The sequence below is a fragment of the Pristis pectinata genome, chromosome 20, assembly GCF_009764475.1.
Source record: "Pristis pectinata isolate sPriPec2 chromosome 20, sPriPec2.1.pri, whole genome shotgun sequence".
In the NCBI taxonomy this organism is placed as follows: domain Eukaryota; kingdom Metazoa; phylum Chordata; class Chondrichthyes; order Rhinopristiformes; family Pristidae; genus Pristis; species Pristis pectinata.
The window spans coordinates 39,857,774-39,871,757 of record NC_067424.1 but is presented as its reverse complement, the minus strand read 5'-3'; the positions used below and the strand labels follow the sequence as shown (position 1 = coordinate 39,871,757).

At 51.6% G+C, this 13,984-nt stretch overlaps 2 protein-coding genes across 3 annotated transcripts in view; one reads left to right on the top strand and one right to left on the bottom strand.

Moving 5' to 3' along the window:
- Nucleotides 1–12,968, top strand: part of LOC127580907 (carcinoembryonic antigen-related cell adhesion molecule 5-like) — a 34,147-nt gene extending 21,179 nt beyond the window's left edge. The window contains exons 4-6 of the mRNA XM_052034888.1: nt 1,032–1,352; nt 8,076–8,222; nt 9,535–12,968. Of these exons, the coding sequence (XP_051890848.1) occupies nt 1,032–1,352; nt 8,076–8,222; nt 9,535–9,590 (524 nt within the window). The 3' untranslated portion in view covers nt 9,591–12,968. The remainder of the gene's footprint in view (nt 1–1,031; nt 1,353–8,075; nt 8,223–9,534) is intronic.
- The window catches only part of LOC127580904 (SLAM family member 5-like), a 665,368-nt gene that overhangs the window by 571,196 nt on the left and 80,188 nt on the right, over nt 1–13,984 (bottom strand). The window lies entirely within an intron of this gene.

The window sequence follows — 13,984 nt, the reverse complement described above, 5'->3', positions numbered from 1 at the left end:
ACCAGTGTACTGACTCAGTCGCATAGAAGCCCATCTATTTCCTCAGACCATCACTGAGTTTTCACATGTACAATATACACGTTCCCATCAGAGGGGAGTTGACTGTATATCGCCCAGCTCTCCCTGCCCCAGGGGTGTGTGTCAGGATGTTGTGGGGGGGGGGGGGGGGTTAACTCTGTCAATAACCCCGGCTCTCCCTGCCCTGAGAATCAATGATGCTGGACCTACAGATGCTGGGAGTTGATGACACAGAGGGAGGCCATTTGGCCCATTGTGAACCAGCCTGAAATCACTGAATCACCAGAAGGTTTCAGCAAGAGTGGCTCTTGGGCCCATTGAACCCTGGTGGCTCTGTGCTGGGTCAGTCCGGCTTGTTTCACTGATTAATCCCACTCTCTCGCTCTTGTTCAGAAGCACAGTGATTGGTCCTATTCATGCAGGGGTTGTTCCGTGTGGGGAGCATCATGGCCTTCACCACCCCTGCCAACCCAAGGCAATGTTTTCTCTGGGGAACATTCCCCACCTCCCTCCCCTCCTTCAACTCTGGACCTCCAGGTATCCTGTGACCCAAGCAACAAAGGCAGGGATCCCGACTGCCTCTTCACCCCCTCACCCACCTGTCCCTCCTTCAGGGATCTGTGGACATGCTCCAAGCTCCCTCTGACCACCCCACACCACTCCCACCTTCCCATTTACCCCATGATCCCTCACCGTGTTCACCTTCCCAAAACATCCACACTCCTCTTCTCCGGACTGGGTCCCATTTGCCGTGTCTGTGCCCCCCTGACCCGTCCATCGATATCTGGCTGCAGGCTGTAACATCCTTCCTCAGGGCTGGCTGCAGAGAGTCTTCACTCTGTTCCCCCCGTGGGCTCACTGTGTGATGTTGGAACTGTGGGTCGGGTCCCTCACAGGGCCGGGAGCCAGACGATGGGCCGCATGGCCTGCTGCTCTGTCTGTGGTTCTCCCAGGTCCGATTCCTCCTCGAGTCACTGAGCTCACCTGCTGACTGCCTCCTCTTGTCTCCTCAGACGGGACTGGGGCTCCCCCTCCCACTGTGAAGGGAACTGTGGGACGTGCAGCCTGGTTAAATTCTGGGATTGCCGTCGGATCAAACATGGATGCGGTTGTGTGGAGCCGGACGTCACCCAGAACCAGGATAGCGCAATACTCAAAAGGGCACATTGAATATTTTGGTGCTGAGGAGTACAAGGGGCGGATAACTCTTCATCCCGGGGACTTCATTCTGGAAATCCGTGATCTACAGAGGGAGGATGCTGGTGATTATGAGATGACTTCTACAACAGGTTCAGGAGCTCAAAATAAAATGACAGTCCGGCTGGAGGTGTACGGTGAGTGAGACTGCCGCGGAGGGGCCTGGGTTTCACAGGTTCCTGAAACACTCCTAATTAATGGGTGAGGGCAGATCCTGTGCGTTCCCCTGTTTACTCAACCTCACTGACTGCCAGTGTCCAGAGCTGGGGGTCACAGTCCCAGTGCAGTGGGGCTGAGGCAGTGCCAGGCTGGGGGACACAGCCACCACATCCCTGGAGACTGGGCCAAGGGCCGGGAAAGATCGAACCGTCAATGGGTAACCTCGTGGCTCCGAGGCCGGAGGAGCTGAACACACGGGGAGGGGGGAACGGAGGGATAGGCTGATGGAATGGGAGAGGTTGGTGTGGATGGGCCAAAGGGTCTGTATCTGTGGGTCACAGTTAAACAGATCCCACTGTATCCGCAGGTCAAAGGCCTGGTCTGTCATGTTCAGGGATCCCAGTTGTTCTGTCTGTTTCCCAGAGCACTGCTTGTTAATTCCCCAGACTGAGGTCTGAGCTCAGCAAGATGTTTATTCCTCAGCCTTTATGCTGTGCTTTGCTGAGCAATCCCCTGTGTGTTCATTACACAGAATGTAGTGTCCCAGTGAGTGACACAGTACACGTACACACAGCACACTCACACCCAGCAATATAGTTCCTGACTCACTCTTACAATAATATAACGTTCCCAATAATGTCACCCAGCAACGTCTGGCTGAGAAATCTTCTCTCCTCCATCCCAGGGTTAACCGGTTCCCATTGAAGGCAAGAGAACATCAGAACATGGGAAATAGGAGCAGGAGGAGACCATTCGGCCCCTCGAGCCTGTTCCCACTCACTGAGATCAGGGCTGGTCTGACCTTGGCCTCAGCTTCACTTTCCTGCCTGTTTCCCACAACCCCCGACTCCCCTCCAGACCAAAACTGTCTGTCTCGGCCTTGAACACATTCAGTGACTCGGCCTCCACAGCTCTCTGGGGGAGAGAATTCCAAAGATTTCCATCCCAAATCTCTGTTATGACCACAACATCATAGTTCTATGCACTGATCCATGCTCTGAGTTCACTCTTACCGTTAACACTTCTGGAACTAAAATAAACACACTTCAACCTGTCCGTCCCATCATGTCTATTGGACCAGAAGACCGTGAGACAGAGGAGCTGAATTTGGCCATTCAGCCCATCGAGTCTGCTCCACCATTTGATGATTGATTTTTCCCTCTCAGCCCCATTCTCCTGCCTCCTCCCTGTAACCTTCGATGTCTCTACTAATCAAGAACCAATCAAGCTCCACTTTAAATATACCCAGGGACTTGGCCTCCACAGCTGTCTGTGGCAATGAATTCCACAGATTCACCACCATCTGGCTAAAGAAATCCCTCCTCATCTCTGTTCTAAAAGGATTTCCTTCTATTCTGAGGCTGTGCCCTCTGGTCCTGGACTCTCCCACTACTGGAAACATCCTCTCCACATCCACTCTGTCCAGGCCTTTCAATATTCTGTAGGTTTCAATGAGATCCCCCTTCATCCTTCGAAAACCCAGCAAGTACAGACCCAGAACCATCAAATGCTCCTCATACATTAACCCTTTCACTCCTGGGATCATTCTCATAAATCCTCTTGAATGCCAGCACATCCTTCCTTAGATATGGGGCCCAAAACTGCTCACAATATTCCAAATGTGGTCTGACCAACACCTTATAAAGCCTCAGCATTAGATTCTTGTTTTCATATTCTTGTCCTCTCACAATGAATGCTGACATTGCATTTGCCTTCCTTACTACTGATTCAACCTGCAAGTTAACCTTTAGGGAATCCTGCACCAGGACTTCCAAGACCCTTTGCACCACTGATTTCGGAGTTTTCTCCCCATTTAGAAAATAGTCTACGCCTTAGTGCACCAAAGTGCATGACCAAACACGTCTCTACACTGTGTTCCATCTGCCAATTCTTTGCCCATTCTCCCAACCAAGTCCTTCTGCAGACTCCCTGCTTCCTCAACACTATCTGTCTTTGTATCATCTGCAAATTTGGCCACAAAGCCATCAATTCCATCATCCCGATTATTAACGTAGAACGTGAAAAGTAGCGAACCCAACACCGACCCATGAGGAAAACCACTAGTCACCGGCAGCCAACCAGAAAAGACCTTTATTCCCACGTTTTGCCTTCTGCCAGTCAGTCAATCTTCTATCCATGCTGGTACCTTTCCTGTAATATCATGGGCTCCCATCTTGTTTAACAGCCTCATGCGCGGCACCTTCTGAAAATCCCTGCCCATCCTTCCTTACAGACTTACTGGACATGACATGTTCCTTCCTCTCAACCCCTCCACTTTCTGACCTGGTGCTCTGGTTCCCATTCCCCTGCCAAACTAGTTTAAACCCTCCTGAGCAGCACTGGCGAACCTCCCGGCCAGGATATTGGTTCCCTTCCAGTTAAGGTGCGACATGTCCTTCTTGTACAGGTTGGCCCTGCACCAGAAAAGGTTCCAATGATCCCTGAAACCCTGTCCTCACTAACATTTGGCACTGGGAGTAATCCAGAGATTACTACCTTCGAGGTCCTGCTTTTCAGCCTCTTTCCTAACTCCCTAAACTCACTGCACAGGACCTCATCTCCCTTTCTACCTGTGTCATTGGTACCAACATGCACCATGACCTCTGGCTACTCACTCTCCCCCTTGAGAATGTTCTGCAGGCACTTCAAGACTTCCTCAACCCTGGCACCCAGGAGGCAACGCATCATCCTGGCATCTCTTTTGTGGCCACAGAATCTCCTGTCTGTCCCTCTAACACATGGAGTCATACAGCATGGAAACAGGGCCTGCAGCCCAACTTGTCCATGTCGACTGTGTGGCCCAGCAAGCTAGTCCCATCAGCCTACGTTTGGCCCATAGCCCTTGAAACCTCTTCTGTCCATGTACTTATCTAGATGGGTTTTCAATGTTACTAATGTGCCTGCCTCAACCACTATTTCTGGCAGCTTATTCCAAATATGCACCACCCTTTGTGTGAAGAAGCTGCCCCTGATGTCCCTCTTAAACCTCTCGCCTCTGATCTTAAACCTGTGGCCTCTTGTTTTTACCACCCGCCTCCCTGGGGAAAAAGACTATGTGCTTTCACTCTGTCGAGGCACCTCATGATCCATCAGGTCACCCTTCAATCTCCGACATTCCAGGGAATAAAGTCCCAGGCTACACAACCTCTCCTTGTAACTCAAGCCCCCAAGACCAAGCAACACCCTGGTAAATCTGTTATATTTTCTTTCAAGTCTGGATAACGTCTTTCCTCCAACAGGGTAACCAAAACTGCTCACAATACTCCAAGTGCAGCCTCACCAATGTCCCATATAACTGCAACATAACTTCCCAACTCCTGTACTTAGTGCCCTGACTGATGAAGGCCAGAATGCCAAACGCCTTCTTCACCACCCTGTCTACCTGTGATGCCACTTTCAGTGAACTGTGGACTTGCATTCCCAGGTCCCTCTGTTCCAAAACACTTCCCAGGGCCCATCCATTCAGTGTACAAGCCCGACTCTGGTTTGATCTCCCAAAAGTCAATACCTCACAATTATCTGGATTGAAAGCCATTTGCTAATCCTCAGTCCGCATACCCAGCTGATCAACATCTCCCTGTAATTTTTCATAACCTTCTACACTGTCTACAACACCACCTACTTTAGTATCATCTGCAAACTTACTAACCGTGCCTTGTACATTCACATCCAAATCGTTTATATAAATTACAAACAATAAAGGTCCCGACACCGACCTCTGTGGCACATCACTAGACACAGGCCTCCAGTCTGAGAAACAACCCTCGACCATTCCCCTCTCCTTTTATCACTGAGCCAATTCTGAATCAGTCTGCTACCTCCCCGGGTCCCATGCGATCTAACCTTCCAGACTAACCTGCCATCAGCGACCTTGTCAAAGGCCTTGCTAAACTCCATACAGACAACATCCACTGCCCAACACTCATCTACCCTCTTGGTTATCACCTCAAAGAACTCCAAGAGATTTCTCAGACATGACTTCCCATGCACAAAGCTGTGCTAATTCTCCCAAATCAGACCCTGTCTCTCCGTATGTTGGTAGATCCTGTCCCTCAGAATCGCCTCCAGCAATTTACCCACCACCGATGTCAGACTCACCCGCCTGTAGTTTCCTGGCTTGTTTTTGCTCATTTTTTAAACAATGGCACCACATTACTCCAGTCCTCCAGAACCTCACCTGTGGCCAGAGATGAAGCAGAAATCTCTGCAAGGACCTCCGCAATCTCTTCTCCAGCTTCCCACAAGGTCCGAAAATGCACCAGGTCAGGCCCTGGGGTTTCATCCACCTTAATGCACTTTAAGGGCTCCAGTACCTCCTCCCTGCTAATTTGTATGTGGTCCAATGACACCACTCATATCCCCCATTTCCTGAGCTTCCATTGTTTTCTCCACAGTGAAAACTGAAGAGAAATGTTCATTAAAAATCTCGCCCGTTACCTCTGCTTCCACAAACAGACGGCCATGCTGATCTTTAAGGGGACCTGTTGTCTTCCTAACCACCCTTTTCCTCTTAATATACCTATAGAATCTCTTGGGATTTTGCCTCGCCTTGCCTGCCAGATCCTTCTCCTGTCCCTTTTTAGCCCTCCGATCTTCTCTCTTAAGTGCACTCCTACACTTCTTGTAGTCATCAGAGATTCACAAGGTTCCAATTGCTGATACACAGTGGATGCCTCCCTCATTTTGTTAACCAGAGCCTCAATGTTTCTTGTCAACCAGGATTCCTGCAACCTACCAGCCCTGCCCTTCACCCTAACAGGAACATGCAAGCCCTGAATTCCCGATATCCCATCTCTAAAGCCCTCCCACATTGCAGATGCTTTGTTCCTTGCAAACCATCTCGTCCAATCAACCACTGCAAGATCCTGCCCAATGGCTCCAAAATTTGCTCTGCCCCAGTTCAGGACCCTAACCTGTGAACCGGTCGTATCCATCTCCAGAACGATTTTACAACTAATAGAGTTCTGGTCACTGGACCCAAAGTGCTCGCCTACAGACACTTTCGCCACTTCCCGACCTCATTGCCCAGGAGAAGGTCCAGTGTTGCACCCTCTCTGGTGGGTCCCTCTATATATTGATGAAGGAAGCTTCCTTGGACACATTTCACAAATTCCACTCCGTCCAAGCCTTTTAAACTATGGATGGCCCAGTCAATATTAGGGAAATTAAAAGCTCCCACAAATACTATTCTATTATGTTTACAACTAGCTGCAATGTCTCGACATATCTGCTCCTCCAATTCCTGCTGACTATTGGGGTCCTATAATACACTCCCATCAGTGTGACCATCCCCTTCTTGTTTCTAAGTTCTAACATGTGGCCTCACTGGATGATCCCCTGAGAATATTGTCTCTGATAACCATTGGTATGTCCTTTCACCAAGAAGACATCTCCCCCTCCTCTCTTACCTGTACCTTTGTCATGCCTGCAGCTCTGTATCCTGGAACATTGAGCTGCCAGTCCTGCCCTTCCCTCAGCTGTGTTGGCCAGTCCCCAGAGCCAATCCACGTCCTGAGTTCATCTGCCTCACCTGTCAAGCCTCTTGCACTGAAATAAATGCAGTTGAGTCAATAAGTAAACTCACGATTGCTCTGCCTGACGTTACCCTTCCCCACTGAGCCTCAGAGCCGGTCACAGTGCTACCAACCTGGCTGCTGCTGCTGTGCCCTGATAGGTCAACCCCCAACTACCCACCCCGCAGCCCCCCCTCCCCCAAGCGGTATCCAAAGTGGAATATTTGTTGCCGAGGGGAATGGCCACGGGAGCCCTGCACTGTCCGCCTGCTCCCTCGACCTTTCCTGGTGGTGACCCAACTACCTGAAGCCTGCACCTCAGGTGTGAACACCTCGCTAAAACCGTTACCTGTGATGCTCTCAGCATCCTGGACGATCCTAAGTACGTCCAAGTCCAGCTCCAGTTCCTTAATGTGGTCGGTCAGGAGCTGTACAGTCCAAGGTGTTGGCCTATCCATCTGCTGGACATTGGTCTGTGCTGGTGTTGCACATGTAAAGGGATGGGGCACCTTCGAAAGAACTGCCCTCACCTCAGGGCAGCAAATTCCATCTGGACGTCCCAGGACGGTACCACTGCCCCTTTCCCCCGCCCTGTGCGTGGGGCAGTGGACACAGAGGTAGAGCATGTCATGGGCCAGTGAGGAGGATTGTCCAAGGGGTAAGAAGGCGAAGAGGAAGACAAAATGTCTCCGGCAACGTCCCGTGATGTGCAAGGGTCTGCACTTGACCCCAGGTCTGACCCCGGGTGCCCACCTGTCCCGAGGTGAAGCAGTGGCATGTGAGAGCCGGGTAGGAGGACGGAGGGGCAGAGCCAGAGACTCCCTCGGTGATGGAGGTCTCTGCAGCTCCGCACGTCTGTGGGGTGAAGAGGAGGAGGCTCCCGTTGTCTGGGTTTGGGAGCTGGATTAACATCAGTCAGGATACAGTGAGTGACATTGCTGCCTGGGATTGGAGGGGAAGGTACACAGGGGAATGATGTTGGGGTGAGTGGAGGGGGCTGACGGGTATTGGAGGGGTGGGGAGGGGGTGGAGGGGAGTGACGTGGGGGTGAGTGGAGGGGACTGAGGCCCGGTGTTGGGGTGACGGGGAGTTTTCTCCGGCCTGAGGTGGGATGGAGTGGATCCGTCGATCCCGTGTCACTGGGAGCGTGAGGATGGGATTAATTCCAGAATCTTCTCTCCTCCCCAGCTCCAGATCAGAAATCGTCAAACACTGGACCGATCGTTGCCGGCGTTATAATCACTGCCATTGTGATCATTGTGGGCATTGCCCTCTGGGTGAAACGGGATTCTCTTCGCTCGACGGGAACGGCCGCAGGAGGGGACGTGTCTACAGGCAGGTGTCCCCCACCCCCACCGTGAGGACAGGGGGTCCCAGCCCAGGGGGAGGGGTCAGGCTGGGGTGAGGTGTGAGGTTTGGTGGGAGGGGCGTGCCTTGCTCTGGGAGGTGAGGGGATGGGGGGATCCGGGGACAGTGGTGCCGTGGGTGGAGGGGTAAGGGGTTGCTGAGGGGGCAGGCAGAGGAGGGTGGGGACTGGGAGGCAGTGAGGAGGGGCGGCGTGGGGTATTGGTGGGCTGGAGGGACAGGGAGACAATGGGGAGGTCACAAGATCACAAGACAAGGGAGCAATGTAGGCCATTCGGCCCATCGAGTGCTCCATGAGCTAAACTGAAACTTCCCATCTAGCCCTAATTTCCGGACATCCCCATATCCTTTGATACCCTGACTAATTAGATACCTATCAATCTCCTCCTTGAGCACCCCAAATGACTGGGCCTCCACAGCTGTATGTGGCAACAAATTCCATAAATTCACCACCATCTGGCTAAAGATACTTCTGCTCATTTCTGTTTTAAACCGGTACCTGGGGTCACTGGGAAATATCTGTCAGGTTGGGAAGAGGGGTCACTGCTGTCTGTCCCACAGACCCGATGGTGAACTGTGGATCTGACGGGGGTCCGGCAGTGTCCTGAGAGGGAGACCACAGCTCACAGATCGCCCCTGAAGGAGACCCCAGCTCAGACCCCCCATGAGGGAGACCCCAGCTCACAGACTGTCCCTGAGGGAGACCCCAGCTCACAGAAATTATCCTCCATTGGGATACAGACCCAGTCACTGGGGAATGGTGCCCACCCCCGGCGCAGACGGAGGGTGTCGGGGGTGCTTCCTTCCCACTGGAACCCCTGTGCTTGTTCCACTGTCCCAATGAGGAGGGAACCATTTTTAACACCGGGGGTTCAGTGGCGATCCCACTCCCGGATCTGGGACCCTCAGACTCCCAGACCCTCTGTCCCAGACTGGGGTTTATACCTTGACCTGTGCAACACCCCACACACCCAGTCACTGGGGTACACTGTGCCCCTCCCCCACACACGTCCAGTGGTGAGGGTATGTGGGGAGGGGTCTGCCCTGTTTTCACAACTGAGGACCATGGGGTTTTGGGGGAGCGTGACCCGTGTGTGTCCTGGGACAGGGGGCTGCTGGGGGCAGATCAACCAGGCTGAGGTTGGTGTTTGATGGGGGTGGGGAAGACAGGGAGTAGGGAATGGGTGTGGGTTGGACTGGGGATCACTGGGAGATGTGTGTGGAGGGGGGGGGTGGTCACTGTCACTGGTGGAGTCCCTCACCTTTGCTCTCTGTCCCACAGACCCGGCAGAGAAAGTGGAGTTGAAGAATACATCAGACGGGGGTTCAACATCCTGAGAGGGAAACCCCAGCTCACAGATACACCCTGAGGGAAACCTCAGCTCACAGATACCCCCCCTCCCCCCTCCATCGGGATAGCGAGCACCTCTCCACAGGCCCAGTCACTGGGGAACGGTGCCCACCTCCGGTGCAGAGGGAGGGTGTCGGTGGTGGGTTTCCCTCCCACTGGAACCGTCCTTGATCCACTGTCCCGGTGAGGATGGAACTGCTTTAAACACCAGGGGTTCTGTGGTGACCCGGATCTGGGACCGTCAGTCCACCGGACCCGCTCTCCCTCCCCCAGCCCCTCCTCCGCTCATTCCCCCAGCCCATGTGTCCCTCCCCCAGTCAGTCCACACTCTGATCACAGGACGTCCTGTCCACTGTTCCCACCTTTGTTCTCTCCCCCCGCCCCTACCCACCCCGACCTGGGTTGTTCCCCTGTCGGCCGTTTTCTCTTCGACAAATGTGCGCGGCTCCAGCTGATCAGCTGCAGTCTGCTTCACAATGTACCGCGGCCCCCCCCAACTTCCTGCTCCCCCCTCCCACAGCCCCTCCCGCGACTTTCCTTCCAGCTCTGGTTCCCCATTTAAACATTTACATCCCAGCGGAAAGTCCCAGAGGTCGGAGCTGAGGGAGGAGCCCATGGAAAATCCAGGGAGACCCCACCCAGGGAGTCAGATGTAGTGAAGGGTCCTGGTCTCGTCCCGAAATCAATTTCCCTATCCGTCCACTGTAAGTAACACAGTGCCACGAGGTCGATTCGAACAATGGCGGAAGTGGGAGAAGTTCTGAATGAGTACTTCTCTTCCGTATTCACTAGGGAGAGGGGTCTTGATGATGCGGAAGGGAGTGCTGGTAGGGGTAATGTTCTCGAGGTTGTTGATATCAAGAGAGAGGATGTGTTGAAGTTGTTAAATAATATTAAGACAGATAAATCTCCGGAGCCTGACGGGATTTGCCCCAGGCTGCTTCGAGAGGCTAGGGAGGAGATTGCTGAACCGCTGGTAAGGATCTTTGAGTCCTCGTTGTCTACAGGGGTGGTGCCGGAGGATTGGAGGGTTGCGAATGTTGTCCCCTTGTTCAAAAAAGGTAATAGGGATAGGCCAGGGAATTATAGACCGGTGAGTCTCACGTCTGTGGTGGGTAAGCTGTTAGAAAGGATTCTAAGGGATAGGATTTATGAACACCTAGAGAATCATGGACTGATTAGGGACAGCCAGCATGGCTGTCTTGCCTCACAAGCCTGATAGAGTTCTTTGAGGAGGTGACCAGGAAGATTGATGAGGGCAGTGTGGTGGATGTGGTTTACATGGATTTTAGTCAGGCATTTGATAAGGTTCCTCATGGTAGGCTTCTTCAGAAGGTCCTCATGGTAGGCTTCTTCAGAAGGTCAGAGGCCAAGGGATCCAAGGAAGCTTGGCTGTGTGGATTAGGAATTGGCTTGCATGTAGAAAGCAGAGGGTTGTGGTGGAGGGAGTGCCCTCGGATTGGAAGGCAGTGACTAGTGGTGTCCCACAGGGATCGGTTCTGGGACCTCTACTTTTTGTGATATTTATAGATGACTTAGATGAGGGGGTGGAGGGCTGGGTTAGTAAGTTTGCAGACGACACTAAGATAGGCGGTGCTGTGGATAGTGTGGAGGGCTGTCGGAGCTTACAGAGGGATATTGATAGGATGCAGAGCTGGGCTTACAAGTGGCAGATGGAGTTCAATCCGGAGAAGTGTGAGGTGGTACACTTTGGAAGGACAAACTCTAGGGCAGAGAACAGGGTAAACGGCAAGGTACTTGGCAGTGTGGAGGAGCAGAGGGATCTGGGGGTTCATATTCACAGTTCATTGAAAGTTGCCTCACAGGTGGAAAGAGCAGTTAAGAAGGCCAATGGGATGTTGGCTTTCATAAGTCGCGGGATTGAGTTTAAGAGCTGCGAGGTTATGATGCAGCTTTACAAAACTCTAGTTAGGCCACACTTAGAGTACTGTGTTCAGTTCTGGTCGCCTCATTATAGGAAGGATGTGGAGGCATTGGAGAGGGTGCAGAGGAGATTTACCAGGATGCTGCCTGGATTGGAGGTTATTGAATATGAGGAGAGGCTTAAGGTGCTAGGGCTTTATTCACTGGAAAGGAGGAGGATGAGAGGAGACATGATAGAGGTATATAAAATATTGAGGGGAATAGATAGAGTAGACAGTCAGCGCCTCCTTCCCAGGGCACCAATGCTCAAGACGAGAGGTCATGGCTTTAAGGTTATGGGTGGGAGGTTCAGGGGAGATGTCAGAGGGAGGTTTTTCACCCAGAGAGTGGTTGGTGCATGGAATGCACTGCCTGGGGTGGTGGTGGAGGCAGATACATTGAACAGGTTCAAGAGCTTGTTGGATAGGCATATGGAGGAACGTGAGATAGAGGGATATGCGGGAGGAAGGGGTTAGGTGGTGTGAGGGTGGTCTGATGGACGGCATGACACGGTGGGCCGAAGGGCCTGTTTTGTGCTGGATGGTTCTATGGTTCTATGGTTTATTAGCAGAGCACCGCTAGGAGAATTCTCTTCATCACTCACTAAGAGTCACTTCCTGAGTTCTCCCAGTACAAAGGGGTAGACAGAGATTTATACAGGTATTGTCACACACACTTTAATGAGTCAGGTGCCAGAGTTCTTGGTTGAGCAGGAAACGGACAAAGGGCTACTGCAGATGGACAAAGAGCAGCCTCACACCACAGGTTCAGCTCATCGTTTTGCAATCGGGTGAGACAAAGGCAGGTATCACCTTCATTGTTTGAGACAGCCTTCCTGTTACGGACTCAGTGAAAGTCCCTTTAAGATAGAGAATGTGTGTGTTTGTGTGTGTGTGGGGCGTGCTTACGTCAATAGAAGATAAAGGACGTAATGACATTGTTGAAGAAGTTAGAAGGAGAGAGAGAGAGAAGGGAGAGAGACACCAGCCTGCCTGTTTTCTCTATCGATGGATGAGAAACAATAACTGTGTCTGCCACTGAAATCCATGTATGGAAGTTGGAAGTAATCCGGTGGAGTTCACTTTGCTGCTGACTTGTAGAAGGAAACAGGTATTTGTGTGTGGACGACCACGGTTCGGATGCTTTTCGGGGTGAGGAAGTCACTACCGAGTAAACCCTGAAGTGTCATTGGGGTTCCATCGTGGAACATTTGGATTTCGTATTTACTCTCCCTATGTTCTCTACACCTACGTCTTATCTTCAGACAATGGTGGTTGTTGAAGAAGCCCTTGCTCATGTTTCACCTTATGGCTTGTGGAACTGAACTTTAAGAACCATTCCGGAACTTGGAGTTTGGGACTTTGTCACACACACACACACGAAGAGTTTAGTTTTGGGGTTAACGTTCGAGGTTTAACATTTTTGAATTCTAACATACTAACATTTTTACTTTTATTTTACGTATTATCATAAGTAGTGATTAATAAAATAGTTTTTAACACTGAATCATGCTCAGTGTGTTTCTTTTGTTGCTGGTTCGTGAAGATTTCCCGTTAAGATTGACCATCATCTCCATAGTCAAGCATAATGGAAATCCAATTAAGTTCCAGACACAGCAATTACCACACAGCACCCAGCCCAGGTAAGCAGTGGTGTGGCTGTTCTGGGCTGAAGGACACTTTTTAAATCAGTATTTCGAGCAGCCATAATTCTCATCTGTCTTAAGATATCAATACAGTTCTAGTTTATTAATCCTACACCTCCTCACTGGGACCCCTCTCCCCGTACCCCGGGGCTGGGGGAGGAGCACATTGTCAATGGTTTATTGCTGATATTTTACGCACTCTGCCAACATTAACCCATGAAGGTTTCACCAGAGAAACCACTCTCAGCCGTTCAGTCCAGGAGCTGGTGATGTGGTGAATCGGACAGTGGGCACATTATTCAGCTGTGCACTGTCACACATCCAGCGGGTCAGGCAGTGTCTGTGGAGGGAAACACAGAGTTAACCATAGAACCATACAGCACAAAACAGGCCGTTCGGCCCACCATGTTGTGCTGTCCATCAGACCACCCTCACACTACCTAACCCCTTCCTCCCGCATATCCCTCTATCTCACGTTCCTCCATATGCCTATCCAACAAGCTCTTGAACCTGTTCAATGTATCTGCCTCCACCACCACCCCAGGCAGTGCATTCCATGCACCAACCACTCTCTGGGTGAAAAACCTCCCTCTGACATCTCCCCTGAACCTCCCACCCATAACCTTAAAGCCATGACCTCTCGTCTTGAGCATTGGTGCCCTGGGAAGGAGGCGCTGACTGTCTACTCTATCTATTCCTCTCAATATTTTTATATACCTCTATCATGTCTCCTCTCATCCTCCTCCTTTCTAGTGAATAAAGCCCTAGCACCTTAAGCCTCTCCTCATATTCAATACCCTCCAATCCAGGCAG